General features: G+C 51.5%; 1 protein-coding gene across 1 annotated transcript; it reads right to left on the bottom strand.

Annotated features, from left to right (window-relative positions):
- Window positions 1-2837: 2837 nt before the first annotated feature.
- plekhn1 (pleckstrin homology domain containing, family N member 1) lies at window positions 2838-19484 on the bottom strand. The gene is given in 17 exon segments (XM_079742268.1): window positions 2838-3116; window positions 4069-4129; window positions 4393-4623; window positions 5580-5774; window positions 6698-6916; window positions 8758-8973; window positions 9340-9446; window positions 9449-9484; window positions 10007-10082; window positions 10240-10320; window positions 11586-11735; window positions 12674-12807; window positions 14576-14666; window positions 15380-15460; window positions 17021-17176; window positions 17404-17494; window positions 19307-19484. Coding segments are annotated over 17 exon segments (2178 nt in total). The 5' UTR covers window positions 19381-19484; the 3' UTR covers window positions 2838-2937.
- Between the last annotated feature and the right edge of the window lie 1086 nt (window positions 19485-20570).

Below are 20570 nucleotides of genomic sequence, written 5' to 3'. Positions count from 1 at the left end.
GTGACGCCCTCTCTGCAGCCCCTGGTGGCACTCCCAGTTCCGAGGGAGGGGCTTCTTCTCCAGCCGCAGACGAAGAAGATGTGTGCTGCAGCTTAGAAGGAAACGGACAACAAATGTATTGATATGAAATATTTATTCTGTATTTTTGTTTTTGCTTTCATCAAAGGAGGAACCCGTTCTGGTTCAGATTGTAACTGCATTTAGTCAGGCCCACCAACTGAATTTAGTCTTGATCCCCCTCCGAACTTAACCTCAATACTATGAATCCTTTTGAATATATCTTTTTTTATTATATATTTTATTTAATTGTATTATTTTATAGAATGTGGTATGATTGTATTTGATATTAATCCGAAGTCCTGTGTACACAGGCTACTGTAGGCCACCTTGGACAAGATGCCTTGCATACCTGCTCCTTAATGACGTGGATCTAACCCTTTATTTAGTGGCTTTGTCTGAGGTGTCTTCTGAAATAGGCTGTCCCCTGTCCTGCAGCCCTGGGTGTGTCCCTGGTCCCTCTGAGGCACTCAGATATGTGCTTGGTCTGCATTGCCTTCGCCTCGTGGGTGCTGAAGTCTGCTGATCCACATGTAGGAGACGCCTGGAAGGCTGGTAGGTTTCTGCACGGTAAACCTGCTGTGGTTTAACTCCCCGTCGGTGGAGATAAGGGTAGAAAACCTACCCATGGTAGGTTTCTGGTTGATCTCTACCAGAGAAATTCGATTTTGGACTAATTCAAGCAGTTTCACAGCAATTTAATAAATGATTGTTTAATGTATAATTCAAAGGCAACAGAACAATTATTGTTTCAATTATACTAATTATATGTTTAAAAGTGCTTTGCATTGAACTAATATGACTCTTTACTGGGAGTCTTGATATGATTAATATGAAGTACTTCAAAAGAAGGCCTTATGTACCAACTAATAATTTCTTGATTCGTAATCCATCAAGTATTGAGATTTAGTGTCAACTCTAATCCTGTGCCTACCCAGCATGCACTGCTTCTTTTCCCTGTGTGTCGTTAGTGGAATTGCTTCCACCTTGTGTTGATGAGTATGTACACCTGTCAGTGTGTTCTGCTCTCAGTTAAGTAATCCTGTTACCTTTGCCTGTTTCTGCTGCGATGGGGTCATCCTTTAACCCTGAGGTAATCCTAATGAAGTGCTGCTTAATATTTCTGTATCCTGCTTAGCTTGACCTTTTCATGTCTGTCCCTCTCAACAGTTGTCCTAGCCAATGTAAGCGCCCTTTCTGCCATTGGATACCTGCGGAAACGCACAAGGGAGCGTTCCAGGAACCATTCTGCTCCGGGTCGGCCTCCACTGGAAGGACCTAGCGGTGAAGTACATCTGTAGTATTATGGATTATTTATTTAACATAGGCTTACAATGTCATTACTAGTGTCACCTAATTCTTTCTTAACATGACAAGTTTCCATTTTGGAAATTCTTTTATCAGCTTTGTGTTTTATAGTTATCATTCAATGCTTAAGGTTTGATTTCTGCATAAATGTTCCCTTTAATTGTAAAAAGTGTTTTTAAAAGCATCATTTGACCCCACAGTGGGGTCCCACTGTGAGGTCAAATGATGCTTTTAAAATTCACAATCATATGTGGGCTTCCCACATATGATTGTGAAGTTGGTTGTGTGAATTTGTAAACTTTTGTGTTCATCTTCTATTCCCATTTTAAGTGGTTGTTATAAATTAAAGACCAAAAGGATTAACAGCAGTATTGGAAATGTGACTTATCTGTAATTTTTGCTCTCTCCTGTGTGATCACCGCATTTTCTAGCAATAGCTTGTAACAGGTTTTGGGGACTACTACATCTATGAGCCACTATCACGTTAGACAGAATTGACTGCAGAGGGCATTATATTTCCATTATCAAGTATTGATAGTATGCATATTTGTTTTTTGACTAACTGCGGTATTAAATAACGTATCTGCTCTTCCGGACTCGTCTTGTACATGGCAACCACCTTTTTGGGGTTTGTTATTTCACTACTCGTGAACGCCAGAGGGCGACATACTATTGGGAAATATCTGTTAAATTGAATATGATTGAAGATTTTTACCACCAGATGGCGTGCTAAGACTGACAAACATGTATTTTGTGCACGTAGAACGTGAACTATGAAATTTTCGTTTCAGTAGTGTGGCTGAGCTTCACTCTTTAATTTAACTTTACTTCATCTTCTAAATGTATCTTGTAAAAGACTCTGCTTAACCAAGGGACCTATAGTTACTTTGTTTATACATTGATGAATCAATTTAAATCAGATCTAGTTGTACAATGAAGGTCAACCAATTGGTTTTATATTTTTATTTGCAAATATAAATAAACACTTAAAACAAATAGGAGCAAGCTACCCCAACATCTGCGTGTTGCAGTAACTATTGTTAATAACACCATTACATTCAAGCAATCTAGTTCTGTTGTAATTGCATAATATAATATTTACAAAATGTACATGTTTGAACATATTGATCCTTGTTGGAATGGTTTATATATTAGAAAGTCACGAATAAAACAAAAGCTAGAAACAGGACGGTAGGTTCTTAAATATAAAAAATAGGCTGAACTACAAAATGACTCACAGTATTAACATCAGCAATCACGCAACACATTCGTACAAAAATAAACATCCAGCGCTCGGGCGTGTCTTTAAGCTTCATATAAAAAGGGCTCTGCTAGTGTCTAGAGACGGCGCTTGGGTCCGATCACTGTCATAACCTTGTGCTGGGATGGGCCCCCCCCCCCCCTCACTGGGTACACTGGGCATTCCTCTGCCTGACGACCGGCTCTTTAAATCCCCCCCCCGCCCCCGTGCGGCAGTGAGCGAGGCCGTCTGATAGGCTGATTATAACCTGATACTGATCACTTTGTTTGCACACGTCCAGACGGGTGCCTGCGCGTTGTTTTGTTTAATGACTATCTCTGCTGCGTTGCCATGGCGCTCAGGCCTCTGGCCCCCAAGCCTAATCCCGTCCGCTGTTGCAAAATTCCAGACGTGGGCTGAATCATGCCGGTGTTTTGGTCATATTCCCAAATGTTGTCGTAGTCCATTTCCTGGTCATCTGGCTCCGTCGGCCGGAGGTATGAGTTGAGGTCTGTACGACGGAGAGAGAATTCACTTTAGTTCAAGAAAACAATCAGGGACACTTGAAGCCCCTCCTTGTGTTGATAAGGACTCCCAGGCTCATGAGATTGTAATCACCTTGGTCCCAACGGATAGTCTTACAGTGAGAACCAGAAGAAAAACATCTGTGGCTTTTCTTCACACCATCTAAACCTTTTCCTCTTCAAAGACTGCAGCCCTGTGAAAACCCTGGTGTGCATTATGTATCCAATCTGAGATCTCCAACCCTCATTAGAAGGCCAAAACAGCGCCTGACATTCTTTTTTCCCACAGTCCGCCATCCTAGCTGGGTACAGGGGTTTGTGGGAGGGGCCTGTTTCCAGTTGTGTGCTGTCAATCACTGGCCCAGTGGTAACCGCGGCTGGAATGGTGTTTCCTTACGCCGGGCTTTCCCCCGACCCCAACACATGCATGCAGGATATTTAAAAGCGCACAGAGTTCTGTTTCATTGCCACATCTGCGCATTTGCTGCCAATGGAACTGTCTTCCTCTCCCTCCTGTCGCCCCCAGAGACTAGAGGCCCCGCCCCCGGCGGCTAGAGGCCCCGCCCCCGGCGGCTAGAGGCCCCGCCCCGTGCAGCGTGTGCGTAGGCCGTGTTTAATTTTAGGGCCTTGGTGGTATTTAGGGAGGCGGCTAACCAGCGGCTGAGTTCCAGGCCCCGTAGCAGACGTGCGTCGCGGCCTCGGACCAGAATAGTTCCTTTGTTTTCCGGACGGAAACCGGCAACATAAGATATTCATAGCGTGAAGAGACAGCCGACGTATCGTTGTGTCATCGACTGAATCAAGTAACGTTTTCAGCTCGGACGGAGGCGATGAGATACTTGAGCTTCCCAGCGGGGAGCGCTCATACTTGTGAACGGTCAACAAAGGGAGCAGACGTTGTGGATTGGTGTTTATGTTTCACATTCTGCCGCCGCTTACCTGGTGAGTAACAGTAGGGCAGCTTGGGGAGGCTTGAAATGGGGCTGGATGGTATCAGCCTCTGGGAGGAGAATCACACACACACTGAGTTACCTCACACACACACTGAGTTACCTCACACACACACTGAGTTACCTCCCACAGCCTCCCATAACAAACACACCAACGTTTCCTACAGGATCCATTTCATGTCGCATACCTGTTCAAATATCTCTCACACACACACGCACACACACGCACACGCACACTCCCAGCTGGGAGTGGCAGACATTCCACAGAGACGGTTGGTCCTCTCCCCAGCGGTGCTCTCTCTCGGGTCCTCACCTGATCGTGCACCAGAGGAGCGTTGAGCCTCAGCCGGGGGGGGCGGGGGCCAGGGGCGGGGGCCCCCCGCGGGCCCTGCTCCGGCTCCAGGCCCAGCGCACGGCCCTGGGGGCCGGTCAGCACCAGGCTCCTCCTGCAGCGCCGCCCCAGGGGGGGGGTGCACAGCTTGAAGGTGGGGGTCGGCGGCGCGGCGCTCTGCTGGGGCCGGAGGGACCCCTGCCAGCTGGGCTGCTGCACGGAGGAGGAGCGGGGGGTTAACGACACGCAGGCAGCAGCAGGTCCTCAGGGGGGCTCCTGCCGGCCGGGCTAGCCACAGGCTAGTTAGCATCTACCCGAGGAGGCTCCTAGCCTCCAGCAGCTACAGGCTGACCCCCCCCCTCCCCCGCGCCGGTCGTCCGGACGCCTCATTGGTCCCTTAAGCCTCGTTAGTGTTCAGCTTGACTTCCAGATCACGTTGTGATTGGTTCTCAAACCGTCTTCTGTCTGTCCGTACGTCTGTCTCTCCCTGAATCACGTCCGATACATTCTGATTTATTCATTTAATCAAAGAACATGACCAACATAGTGTCCGTCTTTAAAAGGTTGTTTTATTAAGTCCTACCATTAAATGACTTAACGTACAATGCGATCCCTGACCTATTGTTTATTGTGTCGTTCCATATATATATATTGTTTAATAGCTGAAACACACACATTTAATTGAATAATTATGTAACTGAATTTCTGAAAGGTTTTGTAGAATTCAATATTAGCATAACACATCGCTGCAACCTGTTCACTCCTATCAATTAACCATCACTGGAAGCATGAACTCTAACACAGACACACAACCCAGCACACACACACAACCGCACACACACACACACACACACACAACCGCACACACACGCAACCGCACACACACACACACACAACACACACACACACACACACGCAACCACCACACATAACCACACACACACACACACAACCGCACACACACACACACACACACACACACACATACAACCACACACACACACACACGCAACCACCACACACAACCACACACACACACACAAGCATACACACACAAACACACAACCACACACACAACTACACACACACACGCACGCAAACACACACACACACACACACAGGCGGCTCTGTAACCGTAGCCGGCGGGTCGGGTGTCGCAGCCCGCTTACCGTGGCGTGGGTGTGGGGGCGGGGCTCCAGGGGGCGGGGCTCCAGGGGGCGGGGCCCCGGGGCGTACAGCTCGGGGGTGCAGGGCTCGTCGTACAGCGGGGACAGGGGCTGGCGGGGGGGGCACAGGTCGGAGTGGCGCTGGGTGGAGCTCAGGGCGTAGCTCAGAGTAGACTGGGGGGTGCTCCAGCTGTTGGACTGAACGCACAGAGGGTTAGACGCCTGTCTGTCTGTCTGCCTGTCTGTCTGTCTGTCTGTCTGTCTGTCTGTCTGTCTGTCTGTCTGTCTGTCTGTCTGTCAGCTCCTCTCTCTCCCTGTCTGTCTGTCTGTCTGTCAGCTCTTCTCTGTCCCTGTCTGTCTGTCTGTCTGTCTGTCTGTCTGTCTGTCTGTCTGTCTGTCTGTCAGCTCCTCTCTCTCCCTGTCTGTCTGTCTGTCTGTCAGCTCCTCTCTCTCCCTGTCTGTCTGTCTGTCTGGCAGCTCCTCTCTCTTCCTGTCTGTCTGTCTGTCTGTCTGTCTGTCTGTCTGCCTGTCTGTCTGTCTGTCTGTCTGTCTGTCTGTCTGTCTGTCTGTCTGTCTGTCTGTCTGTCTGTCTGTCTGTCTGTCAGCTCCTCTCTCTCCCTGTCTGTCTGTCTGTCTGTCTGTCTGTCTGTCTGTCTGTCTGTCTGTCAGCTCCTCTCTCTCCCTGTCTGTCTGTCTGTCTGTCTGTCTGTCAGCACCACTTAGGCCCAACGATTGTTTCCGGATCTATTCCTGCGCTGGGGGGAGGGCGGTGGTTTTATTTCGGGGGCCCTGGCTTTGCACAGGAGCCGTTTGAAACAGGACCACGGCCCCTCGGGGAGGATCGGGTTAGGGGTCAGACACCGGGAAGAGGCTGGTGGGGGACACGTCTCACAAATCAGGCTTCAGATGAACGCCTTCAGTCTGGTGGCTGATCTGACCTGTCTGGACGGCCTATCACTTCTTTCGCTTCACATTTGTCCGAGACCAATCGTGGGCAGCGTCCATAGAGGTGTGTCTATAGCGGTCTTAGATAAACACTGGCCACTGCAGACGGACAATCCTCAGGATGATATCTAAACTCAACGGGAAACAAGGGGGTCAGAGGTCAGAGGTCAGCACACCTTGATGAGGGGGGCCTGGTCCGGGCCCTGGGGGCCGCGGGGGCGGGCCGCGTAGGGCGTGCTGTACACCTCGGCCGGGGCCTGCAGGGGGCGCTGGGGGGAGGAGTAGCGCAGCGACAGCGGTCGCAGGTCACGCTCCGGCCGGCTGTGGGACGACATGCTGCTGCTGCGACTTCCCAGGAGACAGGGCTCGACCGACGGGGGGCGGCTTGAGATGTACTGTGGACGCACACGCACACAGAGAGACACGCACACACAGAGACACGCACAGAGACACGCACACACACAGACACACACACAGAGACACGCACACACACAGAGAGACACACACACACACACAGAGACACACACACACAGAGACACGCACACACAGAGACACGCACACACAGAGACACACACACACAGAGACACACACACACAGAGACACGTACGCACACAGAGAGACACACACACACAGAGACACGCACACACAGAGACACGCACACACAGAGACACGCACACACACACAGAGAGACACACACACACAGAGACACGCACACACACACAGAGAGACACACACACACAGACACACACACAGAGACACGCACACACACAGAGAGACACACACACACACAGAGACACACACACACAGAGACACGCACACACAGAGACACGCACACACAGAGACACACAGAGACACACACACACAGAGACACGCACGCACACAGAGAGACACACACACACAGAGACACGCACACACAGAGACACACACACACAGAGAGACACACACACACACACACAGACACACACACACAGAGACACACACACACACACAGAGACACACACACACAGAAGAGTCAGTCACAAGTTTCAGCGTCACCAGAAGAACGTCAACAACAACGTCAGCTCTCTGAGCCGGAGGGGAGGTCTTTTTTTGGTGAAGCGCTGTGATCGTTTGGGGGGTGATTATCGGAGAGAGGGGGGGATAGGGGAGACTTAAATGGCTCGCCCACACACAGATCACTACAGCCCCCCCGATGGGAGCCGACACATCAGAGCGCTGGGGGGCGGGTCCTCAATTCATAAACATCAAAGTTATCTTTAGGTGGTGATTTAAACGTTGGGGTTGGCCGCCCTCTGAGGCAGACGGACGCCTCACCGTTCACTCTCAGGGAGGGCTGGGCCCCCCCACCTAAACAAACACTGCCTGTTAGCGTTTCTGCCTCCTCCTCCTCCTCATCTTCCTCCTCCTCCTCATCTTCCTCCTCATCCTCCTCATCTTCCTCCTCCTCCTCCTCATCTTCCTCCTCATCCTCCTCATCTTCCTCCTCATCCTCCTCATCTTCCTCCTCCTCCTCCTCATCTTCCTCCTCCTCATCCTCATCTTCCTCCTCCTCCTCCTCATCTTCCTCCTCCTCATCCTCATCTTCCTCCTCATCCTCATCTTCCTCCTCCTCCTCCTCCTCATCTTCCTCCTCCTCATCCTCATCTTCCTCCTCATCCTCATCTTCCTCCTTCTCCTCCTCCCCCTCCCCCCCTCCCCCTCCTCCTCCTCATCTTCCTCCTCCTCATCCTCATCTTCCTCCTCATCCTCATCCTCATCTTCCTCCTCCTCATCTTCCTCCTCATCCTCATCTTCCTCCTCCTCCCCCCCTCCCCCTCCTCATCTTCCTCCTCCTCCTCCTCCTCCTCCTCCTCATCTTCCTCCTCCTCATCCTCATCTTCCTCCTCCTCATCTTCCTCCTCCTCCTCCTCCCCCTCCCCCCCTCCCCCTCCTCCTCCTCATCTTCCTCCTCCTCATCCTCATCTTCCTCCTCATCCTCATCCTCATCTTCCTCCTCCTCATCTTCCTCCTCATCCTCATCTTCCTCCTCCTCCCCCCCTCCCCCTCCTCATCTTCCTCCTCCTCCTCCTCCTCCTCCTCATCTTCCTCCTCCTCATCCTCATCTTCCTCCTCCTCCTCATCTTCCTCCTCCTCCTCCTCATCCTCCTCCTCCTCCTCCCCAACCGACAGTTTTCCCGTTTCTTCCGCGGTTTGGAAAGCAGCCGGTGAGCGTTGGACTGGGGGGGGGGGTACTCACACACAGGGGCTGGGAGTAGCCCGGGAGAGGGGGTCCTCGTCCGCAGGAGGGGGGAAGGGCAGGAGGTGCGAGCCGCTCTGGCGGACAGACGCAGTCGGAGGGCATCCTGCTTCCCCTGGCTGGTACTGCTCCACCGGTCGAACTGGGGGGGACTGGGAGGAGAAGAGCAGCGCATGGGAGATCAGAACCCGACCCCAGACAGTCGTACAGGTCTGTCTGGTACCGTGGGGTCAGACAGGACCAGGGGGTCACTAACACGCTGTAGGGCTCCATCACACGGTAGGGTCGGGGTCCTCAAACAGCCAGCGGGCTGCGGGCGCCATGACGACGAGATACCACCGAGCACAACACAGCGCTCTACTCATGAACCACTACAATCTGGGGGAGTCATACCAAAGCAAATACTTTAAAGGTCGTTTACACACGCACACAGCACACACACACACACACACACACACACACACACACACACACACACACAGTTCCATTGTAAACTCCTCCAGATAGTGACTGAACGCTGCTACGCAGGTCCTGCCAGCCTCTGAATGGCTGTGATTGTAACATGGGGGGGGGGGGGCTCACCTCTCTGGCCTCCGGAGTGTATATGATGTCATAGACGGGGGGCGGGGGGCTGAGCACCGGCACATCAGCCGCTTTGAAATGCTGGATCCAGTCGCAGAACTCTGCCTGTCCCGGCAGGACACAACGATGGGGTTGATGAGCTTCCCTGGAGAGAGAGAGAGGGAGAGAGAGAGAGAGAGAGAGGGAGAGAGGGAGAGGGAGAGAGGGGGGAGAGAGGGGAGAGGGGAGAGAGGGGAGGAGAGAGAGGGAGGGGAGGGAGAGGGAGAGAGAGGGAGAGAGGGGAGAGGGAGAGAGGGAGAGGGAGAGAGAGAGAGAGAGAGGGAGAGAGAGGGAGAGAGGGAGAGGAGAGAGAGAGGGAGGGAGTGAGGGAGAGAGAGAGAGAGAGAGGGAGAGAAAGAGAGCGAGAGAGAGAGAGGGAGAGAGAGAGAGAGAGAGAGAGAGAGAGAGAGAGAGAGAGAGTCATTGGGTGCAGCTCATTGGTGGAATGTGCCACGGTCAGAATGTCATTCAGAGGGCCGGGTTTGCTGACACCGGCTCATTCATGCGATCTGACGCTGGTGGATTCATGAACGGAGGAACAATGGCCGCCAGATGGTTCCTAATAACTCATTAGGATCAGATCTGATGGGTTCAGTGGAAGCCCTCGTGCACACGGCCGTTCACGTACCTTCCATCCTGAACGTGTTGGGCTTGACGTCTTGGCAAGGCGTCGTCACGGTGATCATGTTGAGTGGGAGTTTACCCTGCGATCACACACACACACACGCCTTGTTATACGACCGATCACTCATCGGATTCAAAAAGCCGAGTACAGGTGCTCAGATTAACAGGGTGACGACGGCAGAGAAGGAGGCTGAGTCACGGTCTGTGTGTTCCCGTACAGGGGGGGATGGGGGGTACCTTGTAGAAGAGGCCGTCACTCTCCTCAGACAAGATGATCACGGTGGAGGGGTACAGGACCAGGAGGCGATCGCTCTGCTCCTGGGGAGAGAGGACAAGACAGAGATAAGAGGAGGAGACATGAGGAGGAGAGATGAGCCAGAGATAAGAGAGGAGATATTGGGACTCAGAGATAAGAGAGGAGATATTGGGACGTTGAGACACAGACGCAACAACACAACCTTGATCCCTTATCACTGGTCGCACCTTGGGCTGCTTCATGACTGCAGATACAGACAGACCATAATGCCTCTCAGAGACTGTTCTCAGAAAGCGGTGTTCCTTTAATGCACCGTCCAATCAGGTCATATTATTTTACTGTGCATCCACCTGGCCGAGGTATGCACTCCGAACACTGCCGAAACGAAAACACAGTCTGCTCCGAACTGGTTCTACTGGGTGGGGTGGTGTGTGTGTGTGTGTCTGTGTGTGTGTGTGTGTGTGTGTGTGTGGGTGTGCGTGGTGCACGTGTGTGTGTTTCTTCAGCCTGGTTGAGGCGGAGACAACACAGCTGACATTCCAGCTGGGAGCGTCGTGTGGCGGCCCGGTGAGCGGCTCTCACACGCCCAACGCTCCCGATCCGGAATACTTCAAACGCAGCGCTGAATGGTTCCCACGACCCCCCCCCCCCCCCCCCCCCCCCCCCCCCCATGGCCCTTTAAGAGCCCCCTGGCAGGGTGTGTGGTGTCTGACGCCCTGATCCACTTTGCGTCTCTTGGAGAATCGGGCGCTCTGATACCTGGGGGTTATTCTCTGATACGGGGGGATTCTATCGTTGCAGTGGGGGGGTGTTGCAATGCGGTGCTTTCCAGTCATGCTACAGCTTCCCCCCCGACGGACTGACGTGGAGCGGAGGTGATCTGTAGGTTGCGTAATGTTTAAGGCGTAATGAGTGGTAAAGGTCTGGGTGATTGTTTTCACCAAACGCTTTTCAGATCCACGCACAGAGAATGCATTTGTTCTTTCGGGGTGTGACATTTTGGGTATGTTTCAATTATGTTAGGACGTGGTATAACATGTCTTCATTTGAACACAACCTTTTTCTTAGAGGGAACATATCTGTTTATTTTCCCAGCGAAATCCCATGGGAAAAGATTTTGGGAAATGTGTTTCCTCAGGCATCGGAACCTCTTTCAACCTCCACAGTTAAGGAACCCGATGGGTGGTTCGTCCTCAGCATGAATGAATCCCTCACGTCGAGGCCGTTTCTCTCTCCCTCTGCCTCCTATCCCTATCTGGGGACATTAAAGAACCTAACTAACTAACTAACTCTGTGGGGCGCACAGGGCAGGTTGTGGGTTCCATACCTGGCAGGGCAGGTGCTGCAGGCGGACTTTGGTCACGTAGACAATGGATCCCAGGCTGTCCCTCTGAGAGCCCTCCCACTCATAGATGGGCTCTCTGTTCACAGAGTTCCTCAACTCCTCTCGGCCCTCCGCACGGACCGCCTTGTTCAGCTGCACACATACACAGACACAGATACACACGCACACACACACACAGACACAGATACACAGACACAGATACACACGCACACACGCACACACACACACAGACACAGATACACACCCACACACACACACACACGCACACACAGATACAGGAGAATGTTAGTGTCAGTGAAGCAACCGTTTAGATCAAAGTGTGAGAAAATATGAACAGCGAGTACAAGTATCGGTAACCAAACTAAACAAACACAGGAAGAGCTTCTGCTGTTAAGCAAACATAAAGCATGTTCCTCCCGGCGATATTGTGTTTAGTGAACCCAATATGGGCAGCGCTCATCTGTTTATTGACTCTGGGGTCGGTGAGACATCGCACTTCCTGTCATTCTCATCAGTTGTTGTCATGTCTGATGTAATGCCTGACCACACCTGTTGGGCTGGAGTCAGCGGAGTGAAGGACTGTGTGTCTGTCTCTATCTCTCTCCCTCTTACCTGCAGGACACTTGACTCACCATAGTCACTGTATGTGCATGTTTACAGTCATACATGCACACACACACATACACGCACACACACACAGACACACACACAAACACATACACCCATGTACAAACACTTAGACACATGCTCATGTACAAACACCACACACCTCCGGCTCATGTATCAGCATACACACACTCACGCACGCACGCACGCACACACGCACGCACACACACACACACACACACACACACACAAACACAGACACAGATACACACACACACACACAAACACACACACACACACACTGATTCACTATTTGTTCTAAACTAGAACTGGCCCAGGCAGGTCCTCCATGCCCAGGCTTATCCTCAATTAAAGTATAAGAGATATGTGTTAGAATTTGAACCAGTGACGTTCAACACGTGTTGGGACTCTGTGGTCAGGCGGGGGGGTCTGGGGAGCAGTACCTTGACGCGGGTGTAGCTCTCAGGGGCGAAGGCGGTGCCCCCGTTGGCCTCGATGTTTTCCTTCATCAGCCCGAACCACCGGTCCATCTCTTCCTGGTTGGCACAGTAGACTATTATGGGATTGAGGCTGACACCTTAAGGGGAAAAACAAACAATCACGAGGTCAACAGGGGAAGTAGCCCACTACATGCTCTGCACTTATTCAACTCTATGGCTTTTCTCTCTGCACTGAATCCATATTTAAATCTCTGCTGTTCTGCATGATCTGCAGGACCACCCTCCAGGCAGGTCCGACTGGTTCTGCGATGCTAATCCGCTGTGTTCCAAAGCATGGCTTCAGACTGGTAGAACTCGCTGTATGGGCAGTTGTTAAAAAATTAAAAAGCCAGCAGCTTCCTCCCACAGCCTGCTAACACAAGAAGGAATGCACCAGACCCGGAATCTGTGTTTATCAGGGCCTCACACATACCACAGATAGTCCTCCCTAACCTTGAGGAGACCTCGATCGGGACATTCTCTTCACAATAAGCCCTCGGCCCCAGTTCTGGAGGAGGGCATGGAGTAGCCTTGAAGGACACATCTAGGTCGCTTGTCCCAATGAGATCCTGACCTCCAGAGACCCCCCCACTGTCCTTTGTGAGTGTGCCAGTCTGCATTTTTAGAGCTTGTTCACTATGCGTCAAGTAGGAAGTATTAACTACTGGACTCACAGACGGCCCCCTGCCCTGCTGATTCCAACCATATGAGATCCTTCCGGGAACTGGTCCATCAGTCTTTAGGGCCTGTTTATTATAAACCTCATAAATCCCACGCTGTGTCACGTACAGCTGGGAGAATTTATGGGAAGCTGATTCATAATGTTTTTTTTAAATGGAGGAAACAGAGAGTCAGATGGAGGATAACGCTGTGTTGTATCGCTGACTTGAGTCAGCGATACAACACAGCGTTATCCTCCGTCTGGCTCTACGGCTGTATGAAGTTTCCGATCAGACACCTCCTTCAAAGTAAACAACAGGAGACTCATTACTGATACAGAATCATTCGAGGGTTCAAAGTTTGTTTCATGCAATGTTTTGCCTGGCCTGTCCAAGGGGACGGTGTGCAATTTCATGACAGCCGGAAATGCCTATATTGGTCATAAAATAGCCTTGACGTCCACACACATCCATGACAGGATCCAACGGCTAATTCCCAGGAATTATTTAGTCCTCCAGAGAAGTATCTTCAGGAAAACAATTTAATCTCGACCGGTGAAATATTAAATTCATTCCACCCGCTGCTTTGTCAGTCTAAATAGATCCAAGTGAACGAGGCACGTATTCTTCAGGTCTGTTAATAGACCGGAGTACCGAGTGAAAGTCCCCGGCGGTCTTTAAGCAGAGCGGCTCGTGGAATGCGCTGATGAGAAGCGTGCGAGCGCGGGCCGCCAGCTGGGCTGTTTGAGGTGCACCTGCTGCCTAACAAGACCGACCTTTGACCCAGGGGGGGAAGGGGCCCTGCATTCTAGTTAGTGTTGGGGTTGACTGGAGGTGAGAGGGGTCACAGCTCCCTTAAAACCCACAAAGGTCGCCGTGTAGGAAATCCCACAGCGCGGCATGTGGCATCATGGGGATTTCTGTCCGGTATTACGGAGAGAGGAATTCGTTTGTCTTCTATCTACGGAGAGAGTGGCGGGCATAGCGCTCTGGCTGAAGGCGGGAGGACGTGTGAATGTCAGACCGGGGGGTGGGCGAGAGCCCTGGGCCCCCCCCCTGGGCTCCGGCTGCTAACAGAGGCGTCTGATGTCAACATCTCAAGAGCAAAAGCCCTCTCCCCGGACTGCCTGGGATGATCACAACCATGAACAGCAGCTCGTAAACATAAACACAACCTATTGGTTTCAGCATGTGAAGCCGATCCTACCGTTGATCTGGAAGGCGAAGGCCTGGGGTCGGCTGTGGTTGCAGTTTTGTTGCAGGCTGCAGATGGTGAGCTCCTTCAAAGGCAGCGTTCCCTGTGAAGAAAACCCACAAAGACCCCGATACGTTACAACAAACAACCCTAGTGAGCGCTAAACATTACAGCAAACCCCCGAGCCTAGTCCGCGCTAAACATTCCCCCGTTCCGTGGTCGAACAAAAGGAATTCCTTTGTCAAAGATTCTCAGCGAGAGTTTCTTTGTGAAACAAAAAGTGTTTTTCTTCCAAACCTATTGGCACCATTGGGTGATTTAATTGAGCGCCCTGCGTTACAAGTTAACACTTATGATCATGTTAATAACAGGTTAATAACCGTGAAACTAAGTCACTAACTAAGCCTGGGCCAGCCATGACATCATGACCTCATGAAATCAGACCTCTTGAGTCTGATGTACATTATGACTAACGCCCCCCCTCACCGCCAGCCAATGAGGTTCAGGCGAGGCCCCGCCCAGTAGACAGTGAAGGTGATTAATGACGGCTCACGCTTAACGAGACCGGTGCGAGAGAGAGAGAGGGAGAGAGAGAGAGAGAGAGCGCGTTATGACCCCTGATGTTTACCAACACACCCGTTGGCAGGGCATTGAGGCGTTGACATGCATGAGTTATGTTGGATTCATAAATAAAGTCACGGTAGCAGCAGTGGCGGTATTAATAGGATCGTATAAAACATGGCTACACAGACATGTTGTAAATGGCTCTCCAGACATTCTGAGTAGAGTTATGGCGTAAGACTGAAACTGGCTCACCTGGTAGGTAAGGCCGGAGGGGTTGTTGGAGAGGAAGTGGAGGTGGGTCTGGAAGAGGTCCAGGTAGCAGTCATGGATGTCCTGGAGAGAGGGAGGCCAGAGGTTAGGAGACGCAATCCCTAGAGGGTAACCAGACCACCTACAGGGATCACATGACCCCTGAGAAGGTAACTTTCTGTTGCTATTTTACCAGCGAATCCAACGATAACCATCTGCTCTGTATGTACATGTCTGTTGCTGCTATGCCTAATGTGCACCACCATCTTCATCATCACCATACCGTGTCTGTGTGTGTGTGTGTGTGTGTGTGTGTGTGTGTGCGTGTGCGTGTGCGTGTGTGTGTGTGTGTGTGTGTGTGTGTGATGAATAGACAATTCTGCTCCAACCACCTGAAATGAGGTAACACCTCCTCTTCCTCTCTGATTTGAGGAGCACAGTGTGTTCCTCAAAGTGAGGAGGTCATCGGACACAGCCTGTCTCCCTTTGATCAATCGTTATCTTCTCCTGCTCATTCTGACAGAGAGCTGACACTGTTCCCACGATGATATCAGTCCAGGCAGTCTCTCTCTCTCTCTCCCTCTCTCTCTCTCTCTCTGTCTCTCTCTGTCTCTCTCCCTCTCTCTCTCTCTGTTTCTCTCTCTCTCTCTCTGTCTCTCTGTCTCTCTCTCTCTCTCTCTCTCTCTCTCTCTCTCTCTGTCTCTCTCTCTCCCTGTCTCTGTCTCTCTCTGTCTCTCTCTCTCTCTCTCTCTCTCTCTCTCTCTCTCTCTCTCTCTCTCTCTCCGTCTCTGTCTCTCTCTCTCTCTCTCTCTCTCTCTCTCTGTCTCTCTCTCTGTCTCTTTCTTATTCATTATTGAAGTCTATGTGTACGTTCTTCGTGTGTTTCTTTACCTATGTGGTTAATAAGTTACAGTTGTTAGCGTAAATATTTTATGAAATAGAAAATCTCTCCCTTTCCCTGACTCTCTCTCTCCACAACCTCCTCCTCTCTCTCTCTTCCTCCCCCGACCCTCCCTCCCTCCCTCCCTCCCTCCCTCCAGCCGCACCAGAGGCATGTCCGAACACACTCGGCCCCCGCTCCGCTCCAGTGGATCATAGTTCCAGTTCTTCCCCAACCCGCTGAACCCGGCTCCTCTGTTGTGGCGGCCGCCGGGCCTCGCCCCGCGTGATTGGTCGAAACGAAAGCACCCGGGGATAATGACTAATGGTTGGACGTGGGCGGGGCCTCCCGTTTGTTAAAGACTGTGTCACCGTGCGGTGGGCATGGTGAGGTATGAGCACGCTATACTCTGTGGGTGTAAGCTTGCTCTAATGTGTGTGTGTCTGTGTGTGTGTGTGTGTGTGTCTGTGTGTGTGTGTCTGTGTGTATGTGAGTCTCTAGCTGCGGTGTAGCATGTGTGTGTGGGGGGTTATTTTGTGTGCGCCATCGGTGTGTGAAACGTGTGAGCGTGTGTGTGTGCGTGCGTGTGTGTGTACGTTTGTGAGTGTGTGTGTGTGTGTGCGTGTGTGTGTGAGTTTGTGTATGTGTGTGTGTGTGTGTGTGTGAGTTTGAATGTGTGTGTGTGTGTGTGTGTGTGTGTGTGTGTGTGTGTGTGTGAGTTTGAATGTGTGTGTGTGTGTGTGAGAGTGTGTGGGCGTGCTCACCTCGCAGTGCAGGAAGCGGAAGCGGACCTTGGAGCTGTGCACCATGCGCCCGTAGTTCTTGACGTTGATGCTGCTCTTCTTCCAGCCGCTGGCCGGGTCGTACGGCGGCTCCCACTTGATGTTCTGGATGGACTGCAGGTCCTTGGGGGACATCTCCTGGAACCAGAGCACAGCGTCAGCCTGACCCCGGGGCATCGGGGAAGAACATGAGGACGTCATGGTAGGAGGCAAGGAAGAAGGAAGGAAGGAAGGAAGTGAAGCCATGAAATATAGAAATGATGCAGAAATAATGATGAGGAAGATGGTGATAAAGGAGGAAAGACAGGAAGGAGGTAAGAGGGGGGGTGTAGGAGGAAGGACAGGGGAGTGGGAGTGTTTCCTACCTTGTGAGGGGTGACCGTAGACACGTACATGTTGATGATGCTGTTGGACTTCTCCTGGCCTTCCTGGGGATATTTCTTGCGAAACAGACTGCTGCTCGGGACGGAGGACGAGAGAAGAAGAGAAACAGAAGGAGAGAGTCTTGTCAGAACACAGAGATGTTCATCATCTAATCTGTTTCTGTCTCACTTTACTTTGCAGCTCAAAATGTAAACAGTGTTTCCACTTGGCATCGACGCCTGCTTCTTTAACCTACGAACGTATTCCTGTGTGGTTTAACAAAGAGTTGCTCTTTCTATTTTCTACATTGTTGCCCTCCAACCATCCATAACTATGTACACAGCTCCATTAGTTGTGGATCTAAAACGGAGCTCATAGCTCGATGTAATTACTCAACTTTGACTCATTGTTTGCGGCTCATAAAGACACCCCCCCCCCTCCTCCCACAATGAGGTCCATTTAAACAGCAGAATGCAGCGGATGAATGGGGTCGCAGAGAGACACTCAGGGTTCCCCATTGTCTCTCTGCTCCACATCTGTTATCGTGGCCGTCCCATCGCCAGCCTTCCGCTATCACAGGGATAAGGCGGCAGGGTGTTTTTACAAGCCTCGTTCTGTGTCTGTCTGCTTATCTGCCCCATGTGCTACTGAACACCACAAGGCTGCCCTTTGTTTCCCCCCCCCCCATCCGGCTAAAGGGGGGGAGGGGGGGGGTCAAGCATCAATCATTAATTGAGAGGATTAGCGTCTTGTGTGAAACTAACTGTGGCGTGTGTCATTGTGAATGCATATGTCCGTGCATGTGTGTGTGTGAGTGTTTGTGTGCGTGCATGCGTTTGTGAGTGACTGTGTGAGTGTGTCCGTGAGCCCGTGCATTGTTTTACATTTGATATCGTTTTAGTTTTTTTTGTGGTCGTTCACAAATCATCCGCGTCATCAGGTCCATGGAGTCCAGACGAGTCCAGGTGAGGTCTCTCTGGCCCCGGGGCCGCTGAGCACAGACAGAACAACTAACGCCTTCGACGCCGCCCGTCCCCCGAGAGAGAGCACCTGAGTGACCCGCCGGTCACCAACCGTAGGAGTGTGGGGGGGGCCGGGGAAACAGTCGACGTATTGTCTGACTGCGCCCCCCCCACCCCCCGGGAGCTGATATCAGTATTCAGACTTCGAGGGAAAGGGGAACACCCCTGCTGTTATTTTTCAAAAGTTCTCCCTTTGCCGAACAACAAGCGACTGGTAGTGACATAAGGTATAAAGCACAGAGCTCAGCTCCGCTACAGACAGTCCTTCAGGCGCGATTCAGGAGTATCTCAGGGGCCGCCCAGAGCCACACCCACAGGAGGGGGCCAACACACACACACACACACACACACACACACACACCACTAAGGGGAAAGTACTTTCCCCTTCCACTCATATGGGAACTCTGGGAAGCCAAAGAAGAACACGACCATAATCTAGTGCCAATAATCAGATCCCAGATCAAATATTGAATCTGATTTAGACTCTCAATTTGTTGCTTCCAATTGTGATAATGGGTTTGAAATCAGTCCCTGACTTCTGGAGGGAAAGCAGAACGCAGACAGCTGGTGGATCACCTTCACTGAGCTGCGAGCGGCGATCTGGGGCCAAATGGCCGAGAGAGATCAGTGTCACCGCCCGGACGCCCAGCCACACGTCTAGGGTTCCTGTCCCAGGAACGGATCATATGCTGGCTCCTCTGTGTATCACCGTCCTCAGCCAGCCACAGCACAACCTCTGCTTAACCCCTGCTGTGACTGCTGGAAGACCACCAGAAATACCTGGAATTCCTTCCAGCCCCCCCGGTTAACAGACATGGCGTTGGGCTTCGTCTGCCGCAGGTAAAGAAGCACTCAGAGGTAGCGTGAGAGGCGTCCCTCTTACCTGTTCCGGCGCAGGAAGCTCTTCCTGGAGAACTTCACGTTGTGCTGGGGGACACAAGACATGCTGGCCCCCATGATGCCTGGGAGTGTGTGAGTGTGTGTGTGAGTGTGTGTGTGTGTCTGTGGAGTCGGGCCTGGAGGTGGTAGAGTAATCCTTGTGGCGGTGGAGCTGCTGTCTCTGCAGCGGCGGGCGTGTTGTGAGGAGCTGGAGGGCAGAGGGAGCCTGTATCTGCAGCACTGGGAGGGGCCAGCAGCGGGGGCGGGGCTTAGGGTGTCAGTGTCAGGGGGGGCGTGTTTGTGTCTCTCTGCGTGAATGTGTCGGTGTGTTTCTGTGGAAACGTCTTTGTGAATGAGAGAATTTGTGTATGTGTAAATAGTGGGTGTGTGTTTGGGTGAATAGGGAGGTTGTGTTTGTGTGTCAAAAGGGTCCACGTGTGTGTGTGTGTGTGTGTGTGTGTGTGTGTGTGTGTGTGTGTGTGTGGGTGTGTGTGTGTGGGTGTGGGGGGGGGGGGGGGCGTGGAGAGGGGTGGGGGGATTTCTCTGTGTGCTCACGAATGTATGTGGTGATTAAGGAAGGGCTTCACACCTTCTGTCTGCTTCATCAGTCCCAGCAGACCAGGGGGTGGGAGTGTGGCTCCTCACACCTCCACCACCACATGGAGGTCGTTCAGCGTCAGGGCAGCAGCCAACTCCACCGGCTGGACTCCGCAATCAGACTGGAGCAGGCCTCTTTAAACTCTCAACATGCCTGAACATGAACACGGCCCTCACCATTCCTTCGGTTCCCATGATGCATTGTTTCAAGCAGAACAATGTTCTTAAGTGGAGTACGGGACATGTGATGCAGTGTGATCTTTTACTGCTCTTTTGGAAACAATGCAGCACATGATGGGACTGGGTTCACCTGCTGAGAACAGGAAGGCAGAGCCAACAGCAGCACGTTTGGAGACGATGAAGAGCTATTAATGATTAATGTATTATAAGTAGACGTTTATGATTACGATTCTGGGAGTTTGTTCGAAACATCCACTATTATTGATTTATACTGTTTACAAGTACTAGTAATCATAAAAATGGTACTGTCAATTAACATCTAAGGACAACGTTGTCAGGGAATGTCCAGTAACAATAAGATAAATAGGTTTTAATTGAATCAGTTAGCTTTATTTTAACATGTAAGAGTCCTGATTATAAATGCAAAAACCCTCCTTGATCAAGAGTGAAAAAACAAAAGTGAATGAGATGAGGCTGAAGAGGGCTTTGAA

This window comes from Pollachius pollachius (genome assembly GCF_949987615.1).
Source record: "Pollachius pollachius genome assembly, chromosome: 8".
NCBI lineage: Eukaryota > Metazoa > Chordata > Actinopteri > Gadiformes > Gadidae > Pollachius > Pollachius pollachius.
This window is presented reverse-complemented; position numbering and strand designations above follow the sequence as displayed.